The sequence below is a fragment of the Urtica dioica genome, chromosome 12 (genome assembly GCF_054948205.1).
Source record: "Urtica dioica subsp. dioica isolate 48M chromosome 12, U.dioica_male_clone48M_v1_H2, whole genome shotgun sequence".
Classification (NCBI taxonomy): Eukaryota; Viridiplantae; Streptophyta; class Magnoliopsida; order Rosales; family Urticaceae; genus Urtica; species Urtica dioica.
Window position 1 is genome coordinate 4,452,307 of NC_142767.1, and position 20,371 is coordinate 4,472,677.

Below are 20,371 nucleotides of genomic sequence, written 5' to 3' on the forward strand. Positions count from 1 at the left end.
GTTTCAAGCCCGTAAAACAAAAAAGATGCAAGCTTGGCTCCGATGGAGCGCGAGTAGTCAATGACGAAGTAGACAGGCTCTTAGCCGCAGACTCCATCCGTGAAGTAAAATATCCGGATTGGTTAGCCAACACCGTCGTCGTTAAAAAGAAACGGAAAATGGAGGGTATGCATCGATTTCACCGATCTAAACAAGGCATGCCCAAAAGACAGTTTCCCCCTGCCGCACATCGACAGACTAGTCGAGGCAATAGCGGGATATAAAATCCTGTCATTCATGGACGCATTCTCAGGATATAACCAAATCCTGATGCATCACGACGACCAAGAAAAAATGGCATTTATAACAGACCGAGGCACATACTGCTACAAGGTCATGCCATTCGGACTAAAAAACGCTGGCGCCATTTATCAAAGGCTAGTCAACGAAATGTTCGCCGAAAAGATAGGAAAAACTATGGAAGTGTATATCCACGATATGCTCGTAAAATCCTTAAGGGAAAACGACCACATCGAACATTTGGAAGAATGTTTCAAAGTACTCAACAAGTATCAAATGAAGCTTAACCCAACCAAATGTTCATTCCGAGTCTCCTCCGACAAGTTCCTCGGGTATTTAGTGACCCAGCGAGGAATAGAGGCAAATCCAGATCAGTAGCATGCCCTAAGAGAAATGCCATCACCTCGCAACAAGCTCGAGATGCAAAGATTGACAGGCCGGATCGCCACTCTCAATCGCTTCATTTCTCGATCTACTGATAAATGCCTCACATTCTCTCGACTCCTTAAAGGAAATAAAAAGCTCGAATGTGATGAAAAATGCGAAGAAGCATTTAAAGAATTGAAAACGTACTTGTCGACACCCCCTAGCCTTGCAAAACCCATTGAGGGAGAACCACTCTACCTATATGTCGCCATGTCCCAAGCGACAGTTAGCGGAGTGCTCGTCAGAGAAGAGCAAGGGGACAAACGACCAATATTTTACGTAAGTAAGTTGTTAGTCGACGCAGAAACACGATACCCTATTATGAAAAAATTGACATTGGCTGTAATTTTTGCTGCACGGAAACTTCGACCAGACTTCCAATCTCACACCATAATAGTCCCAACCAGTCGGGGAGACTGACCAAATGGGCCGTGAAACTAAGCGAATATGATATTGAGTATCGAATTAGGACATGCGCCAAATTACAAGTTTTGGAAAATTTCCTAGTTGAACTCCCCAGAGAAAATCCCACTGATCCAGAAATTGAGGGCGCTTAGATACTGAAGGTAGACGGGGCGTCATCAAAACAAGGGGCACGGGTAGGAATCCACCTAACATCCCCCACGGCGAAATAATTGAACAATCATTTAGACTCGACTTCGTCGCGTCTAACAACGAAGCCGAATATGAAGTTTAATAGCCGGGATACGATTAGTCACAGTCGTCGGAGCAAAGCAAGTCCAAGCTTTCTGCGATTCACAACTTATAGCTAATCAATATTCCGGTAAATACGAAATGCGATACGAGCGAATGGAAGCCTATCCGAAGATCGTAAAAGACCTCACAGCGCAGTTCAAACAATTCACTCTGACACAAATCTCCGGGGTAAAAATACCTCCGCAGACGCTTTAGCCGCATTGGCATCCACTTCGGATCCAGACCAGAAAAAGAGTTATACCAATCGAGACAATCAAGCAACCTTCTATAGCTACTACCGTTACGGCGGTAATAACTATATAAGGGGGGATTGAAGAGATGAATTCATACATTACATCACCATTGGTACAACCCCGACTGAAAAAATGGCCAAACACAAGCTCGTACTACAAAGTGCAAGATTTTGCATTATAAGCGAAAGCCTGTTCAAAAGAAGTTTCGCAGGATCATACCTCAGATGCGTCGGATTGGCCGAGTCTAAACAAATCCTCGAAGACGTAAACGAGTGGGAATGCGGAAACCATGCGGGCGGGAGAGCATTCGCCATAAAAATAAAACAACAAGACTACTTTTGGCCCACAATGTTAGTCGATTGTGAGACACGCTCGGGTCACTGTGACCGGTGCCAGCGGCACGCCCCTAACATAAAACGACCCGCAGAAGAGCTGTCCTCCAGCGGCTCTATACCCATTCATGAAGTGGTCTATGGACATTGTGGGACCAATGAACAGCCGCCCCAGGCGGACTAAGATTTCTCTTAATCTTGACATATTACTTTTCCAAATGGGTGGAAGCAAGCGCATTCGTCTTAGTAAAAGACGTTGACGTGGAGGTCTTCATCTAATATGTCAGCATGGGACACCTCACGAAATCGTGGCAGACAATGACTCACAATTCATATATAAAAGACTAAGAAAGTTTTGCTACAACAACAACGTTGAACTAAGGATGTTGACACCACGATATCCTCAGGGAAACGGACATGCTGAAGCAGCAAACAAGACCATCGTGAACTCCATCAAGAAAAGGCTAACGGCTAAAAAATGACGATGAGCGGAAGAGCTATCAGGCATGCTATGGGCCTGTCGGACTAGCCCACGGATGCCGACCGGGGAAACCCCATTTTTCTTAACACATGGAGTCGAGTCAGTCATCCCGATCGAACACTAGGTACAGACTCTTAGAACGATGCACGCCCATGAAGATGAGCAAAAGAACGAGCAGTCACTATGTGACGCATTGGATTTCATAGACGAAAAACGGGAGCTAGCGTTAACACGACTATCCCAATACAAACAGTCTATCGCTAAGTTCTATAACAAGAACGTCAATCCAAGAAAGTTCGAGGTAGGAGACCTAGTTCTCCGAAAAATCTTCCAAAACACTGTTGAGGCAAACGCCGAAAAATTAGGTGCGAACTAGGAAGACCCTTATAGGGTCACCAAAGTAGCACACCCTGGGGTCTATGAACTCGAAACACTCAATGGAGTCCCCGTTTTGAGATCGTGGGACGTGATAAACTTAAAAAATACTACTGTTAACCCAGTGATAATCGAACTACGTCCGACTTGATCCCTACATAAGGGTACGAGGCATCCTTTCTTTATAAAGGCACAATCCCTAAACTTTTCGAATTCTTAACCCTCCTTTGTTGACGAGACATGTCATAATGAAATAAAAAATCAGAGCTCCGGAGCTCGCACCTCGGCCAACAGTTCTGATCTCGGACTAGGCCAGTAGTGTAAATACCTCACGATGCATGTGGCAAGATTCGACATCTCACAGCATCATCTCTATAAAACATCTGAATTTGAGGTCGCAATCCGACAAGCTCCACCTCGCCCAAGAGCCTTAAGGGAAACTTTTTAGATCTCCGACAATCTAAAAGACTTAGAAAAATCTTGGTAAAATTCATTTGTTTACCTCGACTTTAAATCTTAAGGGAAAAGTTTTGGATCACTGGCGATCCGAAAGACTTCGACAGATTTTGAACAAAAATTAAGCCACTATAAGACTTCGGCCTAAGGAAACAATTCAGATTTCCGACAATCTAAAAGACTAGCGAATTATTTAAAAATTCTCATACGACTTCGGCAAAAAATCTTAAGGGAAACATTTTTGATCGGATCTCGGCGATCTAAAAGACTTAACAGATTTTGCAAGTCTCAGTTCAAAAAACTCCAATTGAATGATACTAAGTGAAAATTCTCAGATCAATTGGACGACCTGAATGACTTAGATATAAACATTCATGCATTCATAAAAGAGTATGGCAAGCTAAAAGACTTTGCAAAAATTTAGAAATAAATTGCATAAAATAATAACAAAAAATTGGCTACGTAAGCCACCTAAACTATAGGAATTGCAAATTAGCCAACCTTTAGTAAATACTTTGTAAATAGCCAACTTGCATACGTGGCAGCCTATTAACTACCTTTTATACATGTTTGGCTAAATTAAATAAGTCTTTTACTAATCCGTTAATAAGTTAACTTGGCTATTTACAAGAAATTAACCAAATGTGGGCTATATCCCAATTCACTATAACTGTGTGGCTATATAACTTAATAACCCAAATAATAATAGCAAGAATTCAAACGAAATAGGGGTACCGAAGCCCCCTATAATTGTCTCAAAAAATATAAAAATTTCCCCAATACAAACGGGCCCTAAAAACAAAATTTCGAAACAAAAAAATAATAATAATGTAGATTTCTTGCTGGCGGGCGGAGAAAAGCTTAGACTTGGTCTCGGGGCTCGACCTCGGCACCTCGTCGCTCAAGAGTAGGCGTGAATGCCGCCACGTCTTCGTTCCCCTCTGGGATCGAGTTGAGGACCTCTTCAGTACGATCGAGCATCGAACCGTGCTCATCGATGATTGCGGTCTTGACTTCGGTCGCGGGGGCGTCGGCAGGAGATCGTCCGAATAGGGAGTGAAGGGGATGTCCTCGACCTCGGGGACGGCGATGGCCGTGTAATCGGCCTCATACTGAGCGATATCATCCTCAATGTCTTTCATTTCACCCGCCCAGTCTGAGATCTTGCCCTTCATGGCCTCCGAGATCAATTCCTTGTTCCCCCGACACTGTTCGAGCTTTATTAGGACGAGGATAGCCTCGTCCGTCTTATCCTTCAGCGCACGATACTTAAGTATCTGCTCCCGATATCGCAGCGAAGTCGCCTTCTTCGCCACATGCACAACCCAGTCATGGTTCACCTTTGCCGTCCTCTTCGACCTGGCGAGCTCCTCAAGAGCATCTTTCATCTCTTTATCCCGAGCAGCCAGGTCGACCGCCAACCTCTCTTTTTCCCTTCGCAGGCCATCAACATGAGCCCCCCATCCTTTTATTTTCTCCTTCTTATCATCGAGGTCGACGGAAAGAAATTGAACCTTGTCGGCAAGTTGTTCAATCTTCTCCTTTGACCTCTCCACGAGTGCGTCCTTGGCAAAGAGATAATCTTGAAGGACGACGAACTTGTCGTTCATCTCTTTGATCTCGGCCTGATGGGACTCCTACCTTGCTGAACCTCGGCCAGCTGATCTCGCTCGGCCTTAGCATCGCGGATGCGTTTCTCATAACGCAACACACCCCGGTTCAGTTGGGTAGAAAGCTGAAATACAATGAAATTCCTATCAGTTTGACTACTAGATAATTCAAAAGTTTAAAATTTCACCAAGTATAACAGGTCGACTATTTAAAACTAATACACAAAAAACGCTTACCCCGGTGATGGCCGAAGCCATCATCCTGTACCAGTCCGTCTCGGCGAGCTCGGGTACTTTCGGGAGGCCCATGTCAGGGCACGTCAGCTGACGGAGAAATCCCCCTGAAGAGTAGATGTCATCATGTGATCTTGTGCGTAGTGGAAGTTAATGACATGCTTCTTCTTCCAGGATGCAGACGGGGCGAAGTCAGCTCGACTGCCACTCATTGACTTCGACGAGGCTCTGCTCCCCTCAGCAATAGCCTTGCCCTTGTCGGCCCGGGCCACTGCGGCCGCGGGGGCTTCGGTAGTGGGCTCCTCCTCGCCCCCTTCGAGAAGATCCGGGACTTGGTCCCTCTTCTTCTTCTTCTTCTTCCTCTTCTCTCCTTCCTTAGGCGCTCTGCCCTCAAGAACCCGACCCGTCGGTGCTTATAAGATTTATAATCTATCAATGTGATAGATCCTCTTTTTTTTTCTTTGTGATGATAAATGACCTACTCAACTTCCTCTTTTTAGGCGCTGTCGCAACCTTGGCGCCTTCAGTGGCGCGCTACCCCTTGACCACGGGAGCAGCGGACTCGGGGGCTTCGGCCCCAAAAACAGCCACTGGTGAGGTCACGGTCACCTCAGGTGCTTCGCCCGAATTCACCGAGATGACCGAGATCGAAGAAGTCAGCCTGACCCTCGTCACTTCGACGTCAGGGTCAACAATGGTGCCAGAGTCGAAGTAGAGGCAGTGCCCCCCTTCTTGTTTTTTCTCGCCTCGCGAGCACTGACCGGGGTGTTCATGTTGTCTCCTACATCTAAAAAAAAAAAGGGGGACTTAGCAAAAAATGAACGAAAAATGCATATATGTGACAGAAAAAAAAGGAAGGACAAACTAACCTTCTTCGAAGTTTCCCTTTAAAACAGTCGGAGGATACAGTCAAAGTTTGGCCGAAGTAAACCGGTACGAGGTGAAGCCCGACCACTCCCCAAGGCCCTCTTGCAACTTTGAGAGTTTCTCGGCGAACTCTTCTCCTTGAGATGGTGCCCTGATCTTTCCTGAAAAATAAAAAAGATAGATAAACTTTAGCTTACTTCGCTAACTATAAAAAATAATAAGGATAAAAAGGATGAATCCAAGCATACTCGGCGAGCTCGCCCACTTCGACGAGAAAGAACGAGCTCGATTCCCTAGGGAATGCTCGTTGACGGCGAAGTAAAATTATCGCCTCCCCCAGTACTTGTCTTTCGAAGGAAGGCCCGAGATCACGCTATTTCCTGCGGCCTTCGAAAGATAGAAACACTTCGGATCGTGTTTCGAGTTCGCCCGAGATCACGCTAAATCCATCAGTGTGAGTTCGACATTTTGTTCGTGGGCCACAATTATCAGGCCCAGCACCATTCTAACAAAGTTTGGACACATCTGAGGCAGGTTCAACCCGAGAGCCTCGACATAGTCGAACAGGAGAGGGTGTATCGAAAATCTTAGCCCATCTTTTTCTAACCAGATCTCGTATAAACAACAAAAACCCTCCACAATGGTGTCGGCAGTACCTCCGGGGGTATTTGGTATCTCTCCCGAATTGCCCTCAAATCAAGAGAGGTCAGAGTAGAAGGTAAAAGAATATCCTCATTCCCTAGTAGGAATGGCAACAGGTACGGGTTTTAGCGGGTACACCATTACCATACACGTACCCGCCAAAAAAATACCCGTTAGCCCATACCCGTTAACCCATCTATTTAAACGGGGCGGGTAACGGGTATACTTGCTGGGTGACGGGTGCCAAAAATATGCACCCGTTAACCCGCTTTTTTTAATAAAAAAAATTGACTCATATTATAAGAAAAAAATTGTCACTACTACATAGGTTATATAGTAGTATAATAGCTGAAATTATATGTGTGAGAACGTATAAGTTATATCAAAATTCTAGGATTTTTTTTCATGTTTACGGGTCGAGTTAACGGGTTAACGGGTCGGGTATGTTATTTCCATCACCCGACCCGTACCCGCTGAAAATGATAACGGGTATTACCCGTTAACCCCTTAACCCATTTGAGCGGGTATCACCCGGCCCGTTTAGCTCGGATACCCGACCGGTTAACGGGTTTCGGATTAAACTGCCATTTCTATTCCCTAGAGGTTGAGACCCCGATGGACGAACTTTTGAGTTCGACATCTAAATCTAGACATTGTAAAGGACGAAGTATCTAAAAGTATGAACTAGTTTGAGTTCGCTGGTCGAACTGAGAACGAAAAATAGTCGAAGTCTAAACATATTCAAAGAACCTAGAGAGAGAATTCGAGTTCGAAGTAGGAGAGAAAAAGAGAGAGTTACCTTTTCGGTGCAAATGACAAGAATATAAATGAAAGAAAGTGTCTCTTCGGCACACTTATTTATACACCTTTATATTTAACCGAACCCCGTAAAAATCAAATGATTTCGAATGAAATCAAATCAAATCGAAAATATTCTCTCGATATCTTCGAAGATATCAACAGACGCTCGAGACTCTTCAGCTCGGACCTCTGAAATACAATCATGTCACACCACGTGACGCGAAGCCACGTGTCAAAAATATTGAAGTTTCGAGACAGTTCGAATTCTCCGCGCTAAATATTTTCAAAATATTCGGAATATTTTGGAAATATTTGGGGGTTAATTGTGGGGGTATAAACTTTTTTTTTAAATATTTATTATTTATTGGGCTTTGGTTCGGCCAAAGCCCAATAAGTGATTCAGCCCAGCTCTAAGCAAGAAGCCCAAGCCCAACTCGCCGAGGAGAACAAATCGCCCGCGTTGGTCCAGTCAAGTAGCGAAGTCGTGGTCAAGCTGAAACCTTGCCGAGAAGATCGGATCTGAGAATTGACCAGCTTGCGACGTGACGAGGACGAGCTGATCAACACGTGTCCAAGAGATGATCATTTCTTCGCCTATAAATAAAGATTGTTGTATTCATTTTCGCACATACATAAGTTTGGACTCGGTCTTTCACTTTGATTAGATTCTCTCGGTCTTTGTTGAGTTCGCCCTCTTGATCTCGGCACTTCGCCTATTCTGTAAACGTTTATTATTAATAAAGTTTATTCCTTCTATATTTCGTATTAATATTTTTCTTAAATTAAACCGGGATTTCATTTTTGTTTCTATTGCGAAGTCTTCTGATACCTATTATTAAATAAAACAAATATATCGTATATTTATTTGTGATTGTTGACGATCCCAAAACTGACATCAACAATATTTCTTTGAAATAATTGCAGGAATAATGAGTATAAATTTATAAATTATTTATCACCAAAATAGTTTTTTTTTTAATTTGAAAACAATCATATTTCTTTATGTTTAAAAAAAAATTCAAAATGATTTGTTATTTTGAACTCCATTTAACTTTGTTTATTGTATATAAACGCTATATTCAGAAATAAAATCTTATTATTAAAAAAAATGTTGCACTTTAAAAATACTATTGGAGTTTTTTTTTTCTTTTTTTCAAGACGAGGAACACAATAAAAATACATTATGAAAATATCCTAAATATATGACTATTCCCACAACAAAAAATACCTGCTTAATTTTTAAGATTAGAAAATAATTGTTTATTGAAGTAAACAATTTGGCTGTACAAAACCGAACCGAAAATCGGATAAAACCGATATCAAAACCGAATCGAAACCGAAATCTGGAGCCACGTCGGATAACCAAAATTCGGATTCGGATAACTGATCCGGTTTCAAAAACTGGACCGGATATCGGATTTGATTTTAGACAAATTTGGATATCGGTTATATAACCGAATTTTTTTTATTTAAAAAATTAAATTAAAAATAATTAAACATAGGTCTTTCACAACCACCTAGATCATGATTTTGAAAAAAAAAAACTTCACAACATTTTTACCTAATTTTTATTTTTTATTTTTTAGACTATTGGCTATTATTTTAGAGCTTTATATGACTCGTTTTGTACTCGTATTTAAATCATTGTAATAATTTTAGAACTAGATATGTATTTTTAAAACTGGATAGCCGGTTTGTTTAAACCGGATATAAAACTGGATCCAAAATTTAAAGAATCGGATAACCGAATTTTGAAAAATGGATATTGGACCGGATATTGGATTTAAGAAACCGGATAACCGAATATTCGGATAATCGAATTTCTGTTTTAGACTAAACTGGACCGGATATTGGACCGAATTTTTAAAAACCGAATATTCGGATTCAGATATAAAAAATGTAAGAAACTGAATCGAACCGATACAATTTCAGCCCTTGTAAACAAGCTCGGCATAAATAACTGGGGAGCTTCATTTTTAAGATTAGAAAATAATTGTTTATTGAAAATGTAAACAAACTCAGCATAAAATACAACAAAATACAATGATATATCTTCAGCATTAGGATTATTATTATTATTATTTTAATGTGAACAGTTATATTTTGCTTTGATAAATGTGAAATTTTTAATTTCTCACACACTTGAACCGTCATATTGGTTGTCTTTTTCGCCCACTTCGATTCGCTTTTTTATCTTTTCTTCCTTCGCTCTCTCTCTCTCTCTCTCTCTCTCTTGACTTCCCAATTTAAACGCTCTCTCATTTCCCCCCAAATTCTAGGGTTCCTGATTCACCGGTCCCGCAATGTCAGCTTCGACGCTGTCGATCACCGCTAATCCAACGGCTCGCCGGCGAACGGCGGTCCAGACGACGGAGAAGAAGAGCGCTTCCAACATTGAATTGCTCGCCGCCGAAACCCAGCACTACTCCAAAACCATCAACGCCGCCGATTCCGCCGGAGCCCCCGCCGGACGAGATCTCAGCCACCAGTCCATCGAGGCCCGATCCTCTCGCGATGCCGTCCAACAGGTCAAGAAAACCGCCGCGGCGTCGACGGTTTCCCCTCCGACCACCGTCCGGAGAACCCGCAGGGTCTCCGCGGCGCCGCCACCGAAGCCGAAGTGGCAGACCGTGCTGAGCGTCTTCATGAAGAATTTCGTGCTGTTGGTTCTGCTCCTCGGGGGTGTCCAGATTGTGAGGCAGCTTTCGATGAGGTCTGCTGGTGGTGGCGTTTCATTTGCTTCCGATGAGATCGAGGGGCGTATTGCGGAGGTGGAGAGGCTGGTTAAGAACACGGCCAGGATGATACAGGTTCAGGTGAGAAAATCTGGTCAATTTTGCGTTTTTTATGTATCTGTTATTTGATTTGGAAAGATGGGGTAGTCTCCCTGTTATCAAATTTTCTTTTTGGAAAGATGGTTGTATTCGGGAATTGGAGAGGAATTCTGTATTGGAAGTATGTTATTTATTTTGTGGAAACAATTTGGGTTTGTACCCGAGAGTCGGTAAATTTGGAATGAAGTTAGGGAAATGGGATCATTTGGTTTTGGACGGAAAGTCGATTGAACAGAACAAAGATGAAATTCTGATTCAAGCAGTAAAATATAGTTTGTGGTTAAGGTGTGAAAGAGGGTTTAGTTTTGTTGTTCAGTGTTGCTCTAATGTTATCGTTTTAACCAAGTACTAGGCACCAAATCGGAATTGTTGCATTTGAGAAGGCAAGTCGATTCCATAGAACAAAGACAAAACTAGCCAAGTAGCTTGATGTTTCGTAGTCAAGTGCAAAGGGGAGTTTAGTTTTATCGTTAGTTGTTTCTCTAATGTAATCATTTTTACCAACTTGGGCCAGGTTGAGGTTACTGAAAGGAAGATAGAAGGACAGGTTGGGGCGTTGAGGGAGGAGGTTGAGAAGAGGATTGAGGAGAAAAGTAGTTTGGTTGAGAGGAAATTGGAGGAGTTGGAGGAGAAAAGCGCAGGGTTGGAGAGGAATTTGGGTGAGTTAAAGGGCTTGAATTGGCTGTCTAAGGAGGAGTTTGAGATCATGTACGAGGACTTGAAGCAAAAGTTGAAGGTTGGCGGCCGAGACGGAGAAGAGGCGAGCTTGAATGACATCAGAGCTTACGCGAGAGATGTGGTGATGAGAGAGCTTGAGAAGCACGCCGGGGATGGGCTTGGGAGGGTGGATTATGCTCTGTCAAGCGGGGGAGCTGTGGTGGTGAAGCATTCAGACCCATTTTTGGCAGCAAAGCCTGGGAGTTGGTTGTTGAAGGGAATCAAGGATGGGGTTCGTAATGATGCCCAGAAGATGCTTCAGCCGAGTTTTGGTGAGCCAGGGCAGTGTTTCCCGTTGAAGGGGAGCGTTGGGTTTGTTCAGATTAAGCTGAGAACGGCCATTGTACCTGAAGCGGTTACTTTGGAACATGTTGCCAAGGTGATGTTTTCTTTCACTTCAAGGTTTTTTTTTTTTTTTTTTTAATATGTTGCCGTTGTTTTTTTTATAAATAACCTGATAGTGCCTTTGGTTGTGAGTGCGATGTTATTTATTATTATTTTTTTTATCTCACAGTAAATAATAATTCAATGTTGACATATCATGGGATTGGAAGCAATAAGGACGATGGCATATTTGCTATGTACAGTTATAATAAAGAATTTTTGGTAGCTGATATTAACTCTGGAACTATGTAAGATTTGTAATCTGGTTTAGGTAAGCAGTCTGTTTTTGGTTTCCATTAAGGTATCACTTTTAAGATGATGATGAGAGCGGTACTACCAAGCCTACAGAACTTCAATGATAGGTTATATAGTTATGCTCTTACTTGCCGTACATAATGTTCTTTACAATAAATTTTCCCTTTTTTTTGGTGGCTATATCTGTCACTATAATTATTCAGCATCGGAGAAGAAAGGTACAAGTATCTTGGTGTAAAAGTTTTCATTATTTATCTGCCTCCTTGTTTTTATCGAACTATGAGATTTATTGGTGTCATGATGTCTGGGGTGTATGAAACTACGAAGAATAATATCTTGAAGGGATTCATTATTCATGATGTCTGAGGTGTATGATATTAAAGACATTTCCTGCCACATTTTATTTAGGATCTGTTTCGGTGAGGCCATCTCAGTGTCTGTATTGTATGAGGACACAAACAAAATAAATTTAGGTTCAATAAGGTATATAATTTATATACCACCTCAGTACGTTGAGTGGTTCGATTTCATATAGGCACGTATGAGTGATTTCAACAAGAAAACGGTAAAATGTTAAAAGCGCCACTTTGGCTTTATATGAATGTACTAAACGTGAATTTATTTTCCAGAATGTCGCTTACGACAGATCAAGTGCTCCAAAAGACTGCAGGATATCTGGGTGGCTTCAGGGTCAGAAAACAGAACAAGCATATGAAGCTGAGAAGATGAATCTTTTGGCTGAGTTCACTTATGATCTCGAGAAGAGCAACGCACAGACGTTCAATGTTTTGGACTCATCTTCAGGCTCCGAAGTCATCGACACTGTCAGGTTCGATTTCATCTCCAACCATGGAAGCCCTTCCCACACCTGCATTTACCGGCTTAGGGTTCACGGACGCGAGCCCGATTCAGTTTCTGTGATTCCGGTTCAATCTTGATGATGGTACACTTTTTGTAATCTGATTCTTTTTTTTTTTTTTTAATGTTTTGTTTTCGTCTTTGTGTCAGATCTGGTATTTGAACTTGTAATTTTTTGAACTTCACTGGATACCAGATGCTGACTTGATTGCTTGTAGTTGTGTGTAGGTGTTATAAAAATGGATGTGTTTTTTTTACAGTATTATCATTCTAATTTTAGTAGTGTGAAAAACATTATTACGTTTAGGGGAATTGCATATTAACCCCCTAATTTTCAAAGCATTGCATTCCCTCCCCCCCCCCCCCCCTCTCTCTCTCTCTCTCTCTCTCTCTCTCTCTCTCTCTCTCTCTCTCTCTCTCTCTCTCTCAGAGGATGAAGAGATGATAAAAGTCGGATTTTTTTTTTCTTGTTTCTCCTTTTTCTTTTGAGAAATTGTTTAATTTGCCAGTAATTTCATAACATTTTCCCAATTTTCACCAAAACGTTAATTTTTCTCAAAATGCCATCTCTATGTCAACAATGTTGACATCTAATAGTGAAAGGCAAACATAGATGTCAACATTGTTGACATAGATGGTGGTATTTTGGGAAAAATTAACATTTTGGTAGAAAGTGAGAAAATGTTATGAAGTAAGTGGCAAATTAGGCAATTTTTCTTTTCTTTTCGCCATGAATGGGACAGTCCACATTATGTTTGTGGAGGCTATAAATAAAAAAAAAATAAAAAAACATGTTTTCACGTCGTATATTGAAAGGAAAAAAAAAGTGTCGTGTGTCTACTATCAGATAAGTTATGACCTCCACATTTAAAAAAAAAAAGAAGTTATGACCTACCAAAACAAGCCACTGCGTACCAATTCTACTGTTTGTGGTGTTTATTTTAAACTCAATAAACCTTTCTTAAACTTGGCTAATACTATAAAATAAAATAAAAATCACAAAAGATGGGATTGAGACGTTCAGTTGAGAGACTAGCTGTTACTGAAATTAACCCTCATCACACGCATCAAACGCAGTGTAGGTAGGGTCACTATTAAAATTCCACATTTAAGAGTGTAGGACAAAGCGTCGTCTTGTTACCTTGTCTATTTCTTTAAACTTTATTTTTCTAGTTTTTTAGTTCATAAATGGATCAAAGTTGAGCAAGCTTGAGATGCTAAGTTCAGTCGTTGAATTAATAATATTGCACAATAAAAAAGAGAGATGCATTAAGTATTATTCATATCCATTAGTGTGCTGATAGTTTGGCAGAAAATTCAATATTTTTATTTTAATACATTGTAGTACATTTTACTATTCAGCTTCCTTTATTAATATAATTGTTTTTGTATATTTAATAAAAATGAAAGATAAAAATGACAAACTTAATTTTTTGTTTTATTTAAAAATAGATCACAATTATTATGTTAAAATAGTACCTCTTCATATATACGTCTAGCAACTTGCAATGCTATAGATGAAACAAATAAGTTATGACAATATGCTTCAAAAACTACCAGATTTATTTGGCCGTTAATATTTTTGTTTTTTAAAAAAAGAGTTCTCTAATTACAAGAGCAATGATAAAATAGTTGAAAGTAATTATTTTTCGTAACTTTTTTTCAATATTAGCCGTTGAACATTTTAATTTTCATAAATAAACGTTTTCAATAACAGTTAACCATTTTTCAATAACCGTTAGCCAAATTTTGATAGTTGTTTATCATATTTCAACAACTTTTGACCAGATTTCAATAGTTGTTGACCAGATTTCAATAATTGGTGATCAAATTTCAATAATTATTGACTAACTTTCTGAAACATAAGGATATTTTTGTCCGAAAAAAAGAAAAACGGTTACTAATGAAATGTTTTGAAAATATGAGTGAAGTATAAAAAATGAAGCATATTTTAGGTTAATTATAAAATTTTCTATACTTTTATCAACAACGTTGTTATTTCCGCCTTAATCTTTTGATGTTTTGTTTCCTCTCTATAGTGAATCAATCGAGAGCAGCCGAGATTTCCCGAATCTATTTAATACACTTGCGTATATTAGAAATCAGATTTTGAGCCACTCAAAATTTTCACTTCTAATGTGTGTCTATTTGTTTTATTTATCAATTATGATTATTGTTACGTCCTCATTTTCACAAGGTGAAGCGGCACCCCTAAAACAAAAACGGCAAGGAACATGAAAAGGCAAGCTAATGAACAAAGTCCCAATGTCAAAACTAGAAGATTATTTCGCCGAAGGACCTAAAATCAGGAGATTCTTTTGCCAAAATGACAAGGACATGAGATCCTTCCGCCAAAATGACAAGGACAAAAGATCCTCCCGAAAGGTCCAAGAACCAGAATGTCCTTCCGCCAAAATATCAAGACCAAATGATGTAAAGATTTTTTTAATACCTAATTTAATCCCAATTCAATTCAAGAGAAATAAAGCCTAAGATCTAAATAGCGGAAGCGTACCCTATTCCATTGGATTGAATGAACACTATGGTGATGGTCTTCTAATTGCAGTTTGCCTGAGAGTCTGGAGTATTCTTGTTGATGAGGATACAAGAAAACTATACGTACCGCAATCACTTATAAATAACTGTCAAGCACAACTGTAAGACAATTATTAATAACTATTTGCTTATTTCTAATTTGGTCCATCATCAAATTAGAATTAGCAGATATGGTATCCACATAATAACATTATGAAAAATATGTCCTTGAGTCACAAAATTTATTCTGAATTAGACCACATCAATTTTGACTTAATTAATAATGACCTAATACATTTATTTAATGACATTAGTAGTCCCAAAATTATTCTAACAATCTCCAACTGAACTACGCATGTATAAAATAAATGTGCCAACCGTAGCGCGCGAAAATGTATCTCATTATTATGATGTGACATATTACAATCTCTTCCATTAAATACATCAATATATGATCAAAGTTGTTTTCATTATATCAATCACAACTAAACACATCAGTGATCACATATATCAATATAATCAAATGACATAAATCAATAATAAATATGTGGTGGATAAAGTTATATGCAATGTGATCTATTCATATCAAATTTATCCGACCCTACTTTAAAGAGATTAAACTTTATCCTGAATATGCAAAGTGTAATGAAGTAATACCATAAATCCGATCAGAAACCACAAATATGTGTTTTACACACAACATAAAGTATAAAGCACACAACATAAATAAATAAACAAACTCCTACTTAATTTAGATATCCTGAAGCTCTACAACACCCACATGTGAAGTGTGTTCGTGAAAGTGTCGGGGATGATTCCCCCATATAACCATATAAATGCGGAAAAGTAATTAATTACACTAATCATGAGCTAATTAATTAATTGATTATATGACAAGATCTAGATTTACATTAATTAAAATTATACGAGAGCATATAAGTCAAGCAACCGATATAAGAGTAAACGAGTACTTACATTGATTTTCGGTTCAGCTACAGAACGCTCCTAATCCAATCGCGTACTCCTTGCGTCATCTTGATGAAGGACTCGAGGATGACACCTTAGTCTTCCGAAACGTAATCTCCGAGACGAATAAGAAAGATGAGTGGGCACAGTCTTTATCTCACTAGATCACGAAACTAGGTGTTTCGAGATCTCTCTCTTATTTTACTAAGAATGGAAACGAATTTCCGAGGGGAGGGAGAGGCAGATGCACGGCCAAGGGAGGCTAGTGATGCACGAAATTTCTCTCAAATATTGCTTAAAATAATTGTTTATTTTTGCCTTATCATGAACCCCTATTTATAGTAGTAAAATGAGATATTCATGGAATCTTCCATAATATTTTATTTCCTTTTATTGTGTTCACACTAGTGGATTAAATCTAGGCCATTGGATCTCAACAAGTGAATCCTACTTTTTCTCTCATCCATCAGATCAATATCTATGGGATATTATTCTCTATTTAAATAGAGAATATATTATTTAGTGAGAGAATAAAGGAGAATATATTATTTCCCTTTAAATATATTCTCCTAAATACTTTCCTTTAAATAAGGAGAAAATATAGGACAATATCTTATATTATTCTCTCTCCTTTATTTAAACAACTAAAGAGAAAATATTGGTAAATACCAATATTGAAAAAATCGGATTTGATGGCACACGGCCAAGGGGATTTGCGCAACTTCTAGTGCCAAAACCCTAATTCGACTTTTCCATGTGTGCAAGGCCCAATTGCTTAAAACTCAATTAATCATTTATTTACTTGGTCCAACAATAAACAAATAATTAATAATTGTTTATTTACTTGATCAAACAATAAATAAACAATTCTACCATAAATATTTATTTAATTATGCGATTTCTAGTTTTCCAGAATTAATGCTGTCAATCATAATTACAGCAAGTGAGATTAATAACGATAAGAATTAATTCCTTTTTTACCCCCTGGACTCGTACCTCGATTTCATTTCACCCCCTGAATTCGAAAATGTTGCAAAACTTGGCTCTCAACTCAAGCACGTGTTACATGTCCCACCTTCCGTCAATTTTCGGATGTTAAGTTATCACGTGTTTATCACGTGTGTGGAGTTTAAAGGGTATAAGAGTATTTTTGTTTATAATGAATACTTTAATATTTAAATATTATTATCAGATATATTAATTCATTGTTATTAAATATTTCTATTACTCTCTCTCTCTCTCTCTCTCTCATCTAATAAGACCAAAATTATACCCATTTTGGAGATCCTGCGAGAAACCATTTCAGGTCTCTCTCTCTCTCTGTGAATCAGCTCATCTAATAAGACCAAAATTATACCCATTTTGGAGATCCTGCGAGAAACTATTTCAGCTCTCTCTCTCTGTGAATCAGCTCATCTAACAAGACCAAAATTATACCCATTTCGGAGACCCTGCGAGAAACCATTTCAGCCTCGTCTTTGCTCTCGGAGCGCAGTCCGTGATCAACGACAATGGCGAGAATCTTGTCGATGAACCCATCCCCGTCACGAGAATCTCCGAGGCCATTGATCTTCCACTGTGCACTCAGGTACAGCGAGAAGAGCGACATCTACAACGTCGGGATGATATTGGGAGAGCTGGTGACGGGGCGAGAGACCCTCTAAAGCCTCCCCCGGGAAACCCACTCGCCGGATCTTATCCCAAGTCACCGCGCTCGCCAAGGTCGAAGATCCTCTCCCACGCCTTCTCGATTTCCTCTCCCAAGAAAAAGAAGGAGGATTTCGAGGTCGATCCCTTCTCCGCCGCCATCGAGGAGAATCGTCAGAGAGATCAGTGGGCGGTGAACAGGACAAGAAGCCGAGCAAGGTCTCTCTCTCTCCGATGAGAGTCTAAGATGTTGTCTTTGCACCGGAGGACCTGCTCCTGTTCCGGAGCGCCTCGGAAGGTCGGGCGCCGAGGAACAACAATGTTCTTCTCTGGCGGACAGAGAAGAAGAATTCCGGCTGGGGGTCAAGCAAGGTGGCGGCCAGAGAGGAGGTGAAGAACTCGAACTTCCGGTCGACGGAGAGTGTGGGGCCGGTGAGACCTTGGAGGCATTGCATAGCAGTTTAGAGATTCAGATACTGAGACTGTCAATTTGAGGATTTAGGGTTTCTGGGAATTTTTTTTTTTTTTTTAAGTACATTGTCCTTGGCTGTAGATGAAGAAGTAGAAGAAAGATGCGAACAGTTAATTTCCTTAAGCAGTGTATCTGATGATGAAGAACTTTTATTTGTTTTAATTTAGTTTTCAATTTGTTTTCTCTTCTAATAGTCAAGGGTAAAATCATAATTTCACGAAAAAAAAACCCTTTAAAATCATGCCACATCATCAAACCGTTATAATTTAACGTCTAAATACTGACGGAAGTGGCTAGTTGTAACACGTGTCTAAGTTCCGAGTTGGGTTTTGCAACAATCTCGAGTCCAGGGGGTGAAATGAACTCGAGGTACGAGTCTAGGGGGTAAAAAAGGAATTAATCCTAATGATAAACATTATTATACGAAAGTTCTTATCCGCCTTTATCAGAGCCGAATCGGGGACTATGGACCTAGTAATAGAAGCTTAACAAATCCGATGAAAAAGACGAAATAGTCCTTTCTCTTTTTCCATCGATTCGTTTAATCTTGGTCAAATACTCCACCTTGTAAGCCAAGACTGAACTCTCCTTTATACTAGAATTATATTTACTCATCGTGACGAGTGTCCACTGATATAGTCAGTTCGTGATCAAGATCCTCCAGGTTCAACCCGTGTCAAGAGAAGTCAATTTTTCCGTTATACTTCTCTTGATACATATCAGCCCTAAGCATTGTTGCTTCCCCAGCGAAAGATTCTTTCGAACGTTACTTACTTCGAAAGTGCGCGCAATCTATCGGTTCTGGAATCAACCCTTAGGTGAGATAATATTAACATTCTTTCAGGAAGGCTGAATTCTGTATCTGTAAATCATTTCCCACTCGAATTATGCTCTGAGAAAACTCCCGAGACATAAGCTGTGATTAGCATGAATAGCCTTTTAGCGAATGAGTCAAAGAGCTCAGTAACATAACCCAGTGTCCATGATCACTTCAGGATTTAGATCAAGTCTCACTGTGACCATCATAGTGGCCTCGGTTCGTGTGTCGTAACGGTCCTTAAACGACACATCTACACCAAGACCTGTCCGGGTCGTACACTTACCGCAAGTGTAGAATGCTCCCACATAGTGATCAGCCTTCACCCATGTGTTCCACATATATGACTTTAGATATAGTTTTCCAGGTGTATATCAGTCATCGACCATGTTTTAGCACACCGCCCGAACTCAGGTGCCCAGCACGTGACTCAGTTAAATACGGAGGCTATGGAATAATGAATGTTTAATAAATCTCATTAAATAAGAAATAACGCTTTCAATTCAAATAGATAATAAATGTCAAACTTTATTTTATTAATAATTTCAACGAGAATTTACATAAGTATATTCTCGTGGGCAAGAATTCCTAACAGAAAGACCCTTCGTGGCAGACCATTTGTAAGAGGGTCCGCTATAATGGAGTTTATTCCTAAATACTTTATTAAATCTGCCCACTTTGCACTCTTTTCTTAACAAATAAAAACTTGATATTCATATGTTTCGACTTCGTCGAGCTCCTGTTGTTGTTGGAATACATTACGGTTGATTTATTGTCACAATATAACCTAAGCGGCCTTTCAATTCCTTCCAAAATACGCAGCCCCGACAAAATTCCTCAACCATATACCATGGTTGGATGCCTCATAACATGCTACGAATTCTGCTGCCATGGTGGATTACGTTATAAGAGTTCATTTTGCACTTTTCCATGATATAGCTCTACCACCCAATAGACAGACATTGCTTGATGTGGATCTCCTACTATCCTGGCCTCCCGAAAAGTCGGACTCAGAATAACCAATGATCTCCAAATGGTTCGACCTCCTATATGTGATCATCTGATCTTTTGTTTTTTTTTTCAAGTACCTCATGACCCGTTTGGCTGCTTTTCAATGATCCATACCTTGATTGCGTAAGTATCTGCTTAAAACTCCAATAGGTTTCTTTCCTTCCGGAATGGGACAAGTTCCCAAACTTTATTGTCTTCCATAGACTTATACTCTTCATTCATTGCTTTAATCCACTTTATAGAGTTTGTATCATTCATGGCATTTTGGAAGTTGACAGGGTCATCTTCCATCATACCACAACCATACTCATTTTCTAGAAGAAAAACTATGTAATCATCTGGTATAGCATTTCTCCTTTCTCTAGTAGATTTCCACAAAGACACTTGATCTTGAGGTTGTTGAGTTTGTACCTTTTATGGTT

At 39.8% G+C, this 20,371-nt stretch overlaps 1 protein-coding gene across 1 annotated transcript; it reads left to right on the top strand.

Annotated features, from left to right (window-relative positions):
• Window positions 1–9,612: 9,612 nt before the first annotated feature.
• SUN1 (SAD1/UNC-84 domain protein 1) lies at window positions 9,613–12,840 on the top strand. Its single transcript, XM_089604202.1, has 3 exons — window positions 9,613–10,269; window positions 10,802–11,383; window positions 12,273–12,840. Exons 1-3 carry the CDS (start codon window positions 9,757–9,759, stop codon window positions 12,579–12,581), a joined length of 1,404 nt encoding a protein of 467 aa, XP_089460328.1. The 5' UTR covers window positions 9,613–9,756; the 3' UTR covers window positions 12,582–12,840.
• The last annotated feature ends 7,531 nt before the right edge of the window (window positions 12,841–20,371 follow it).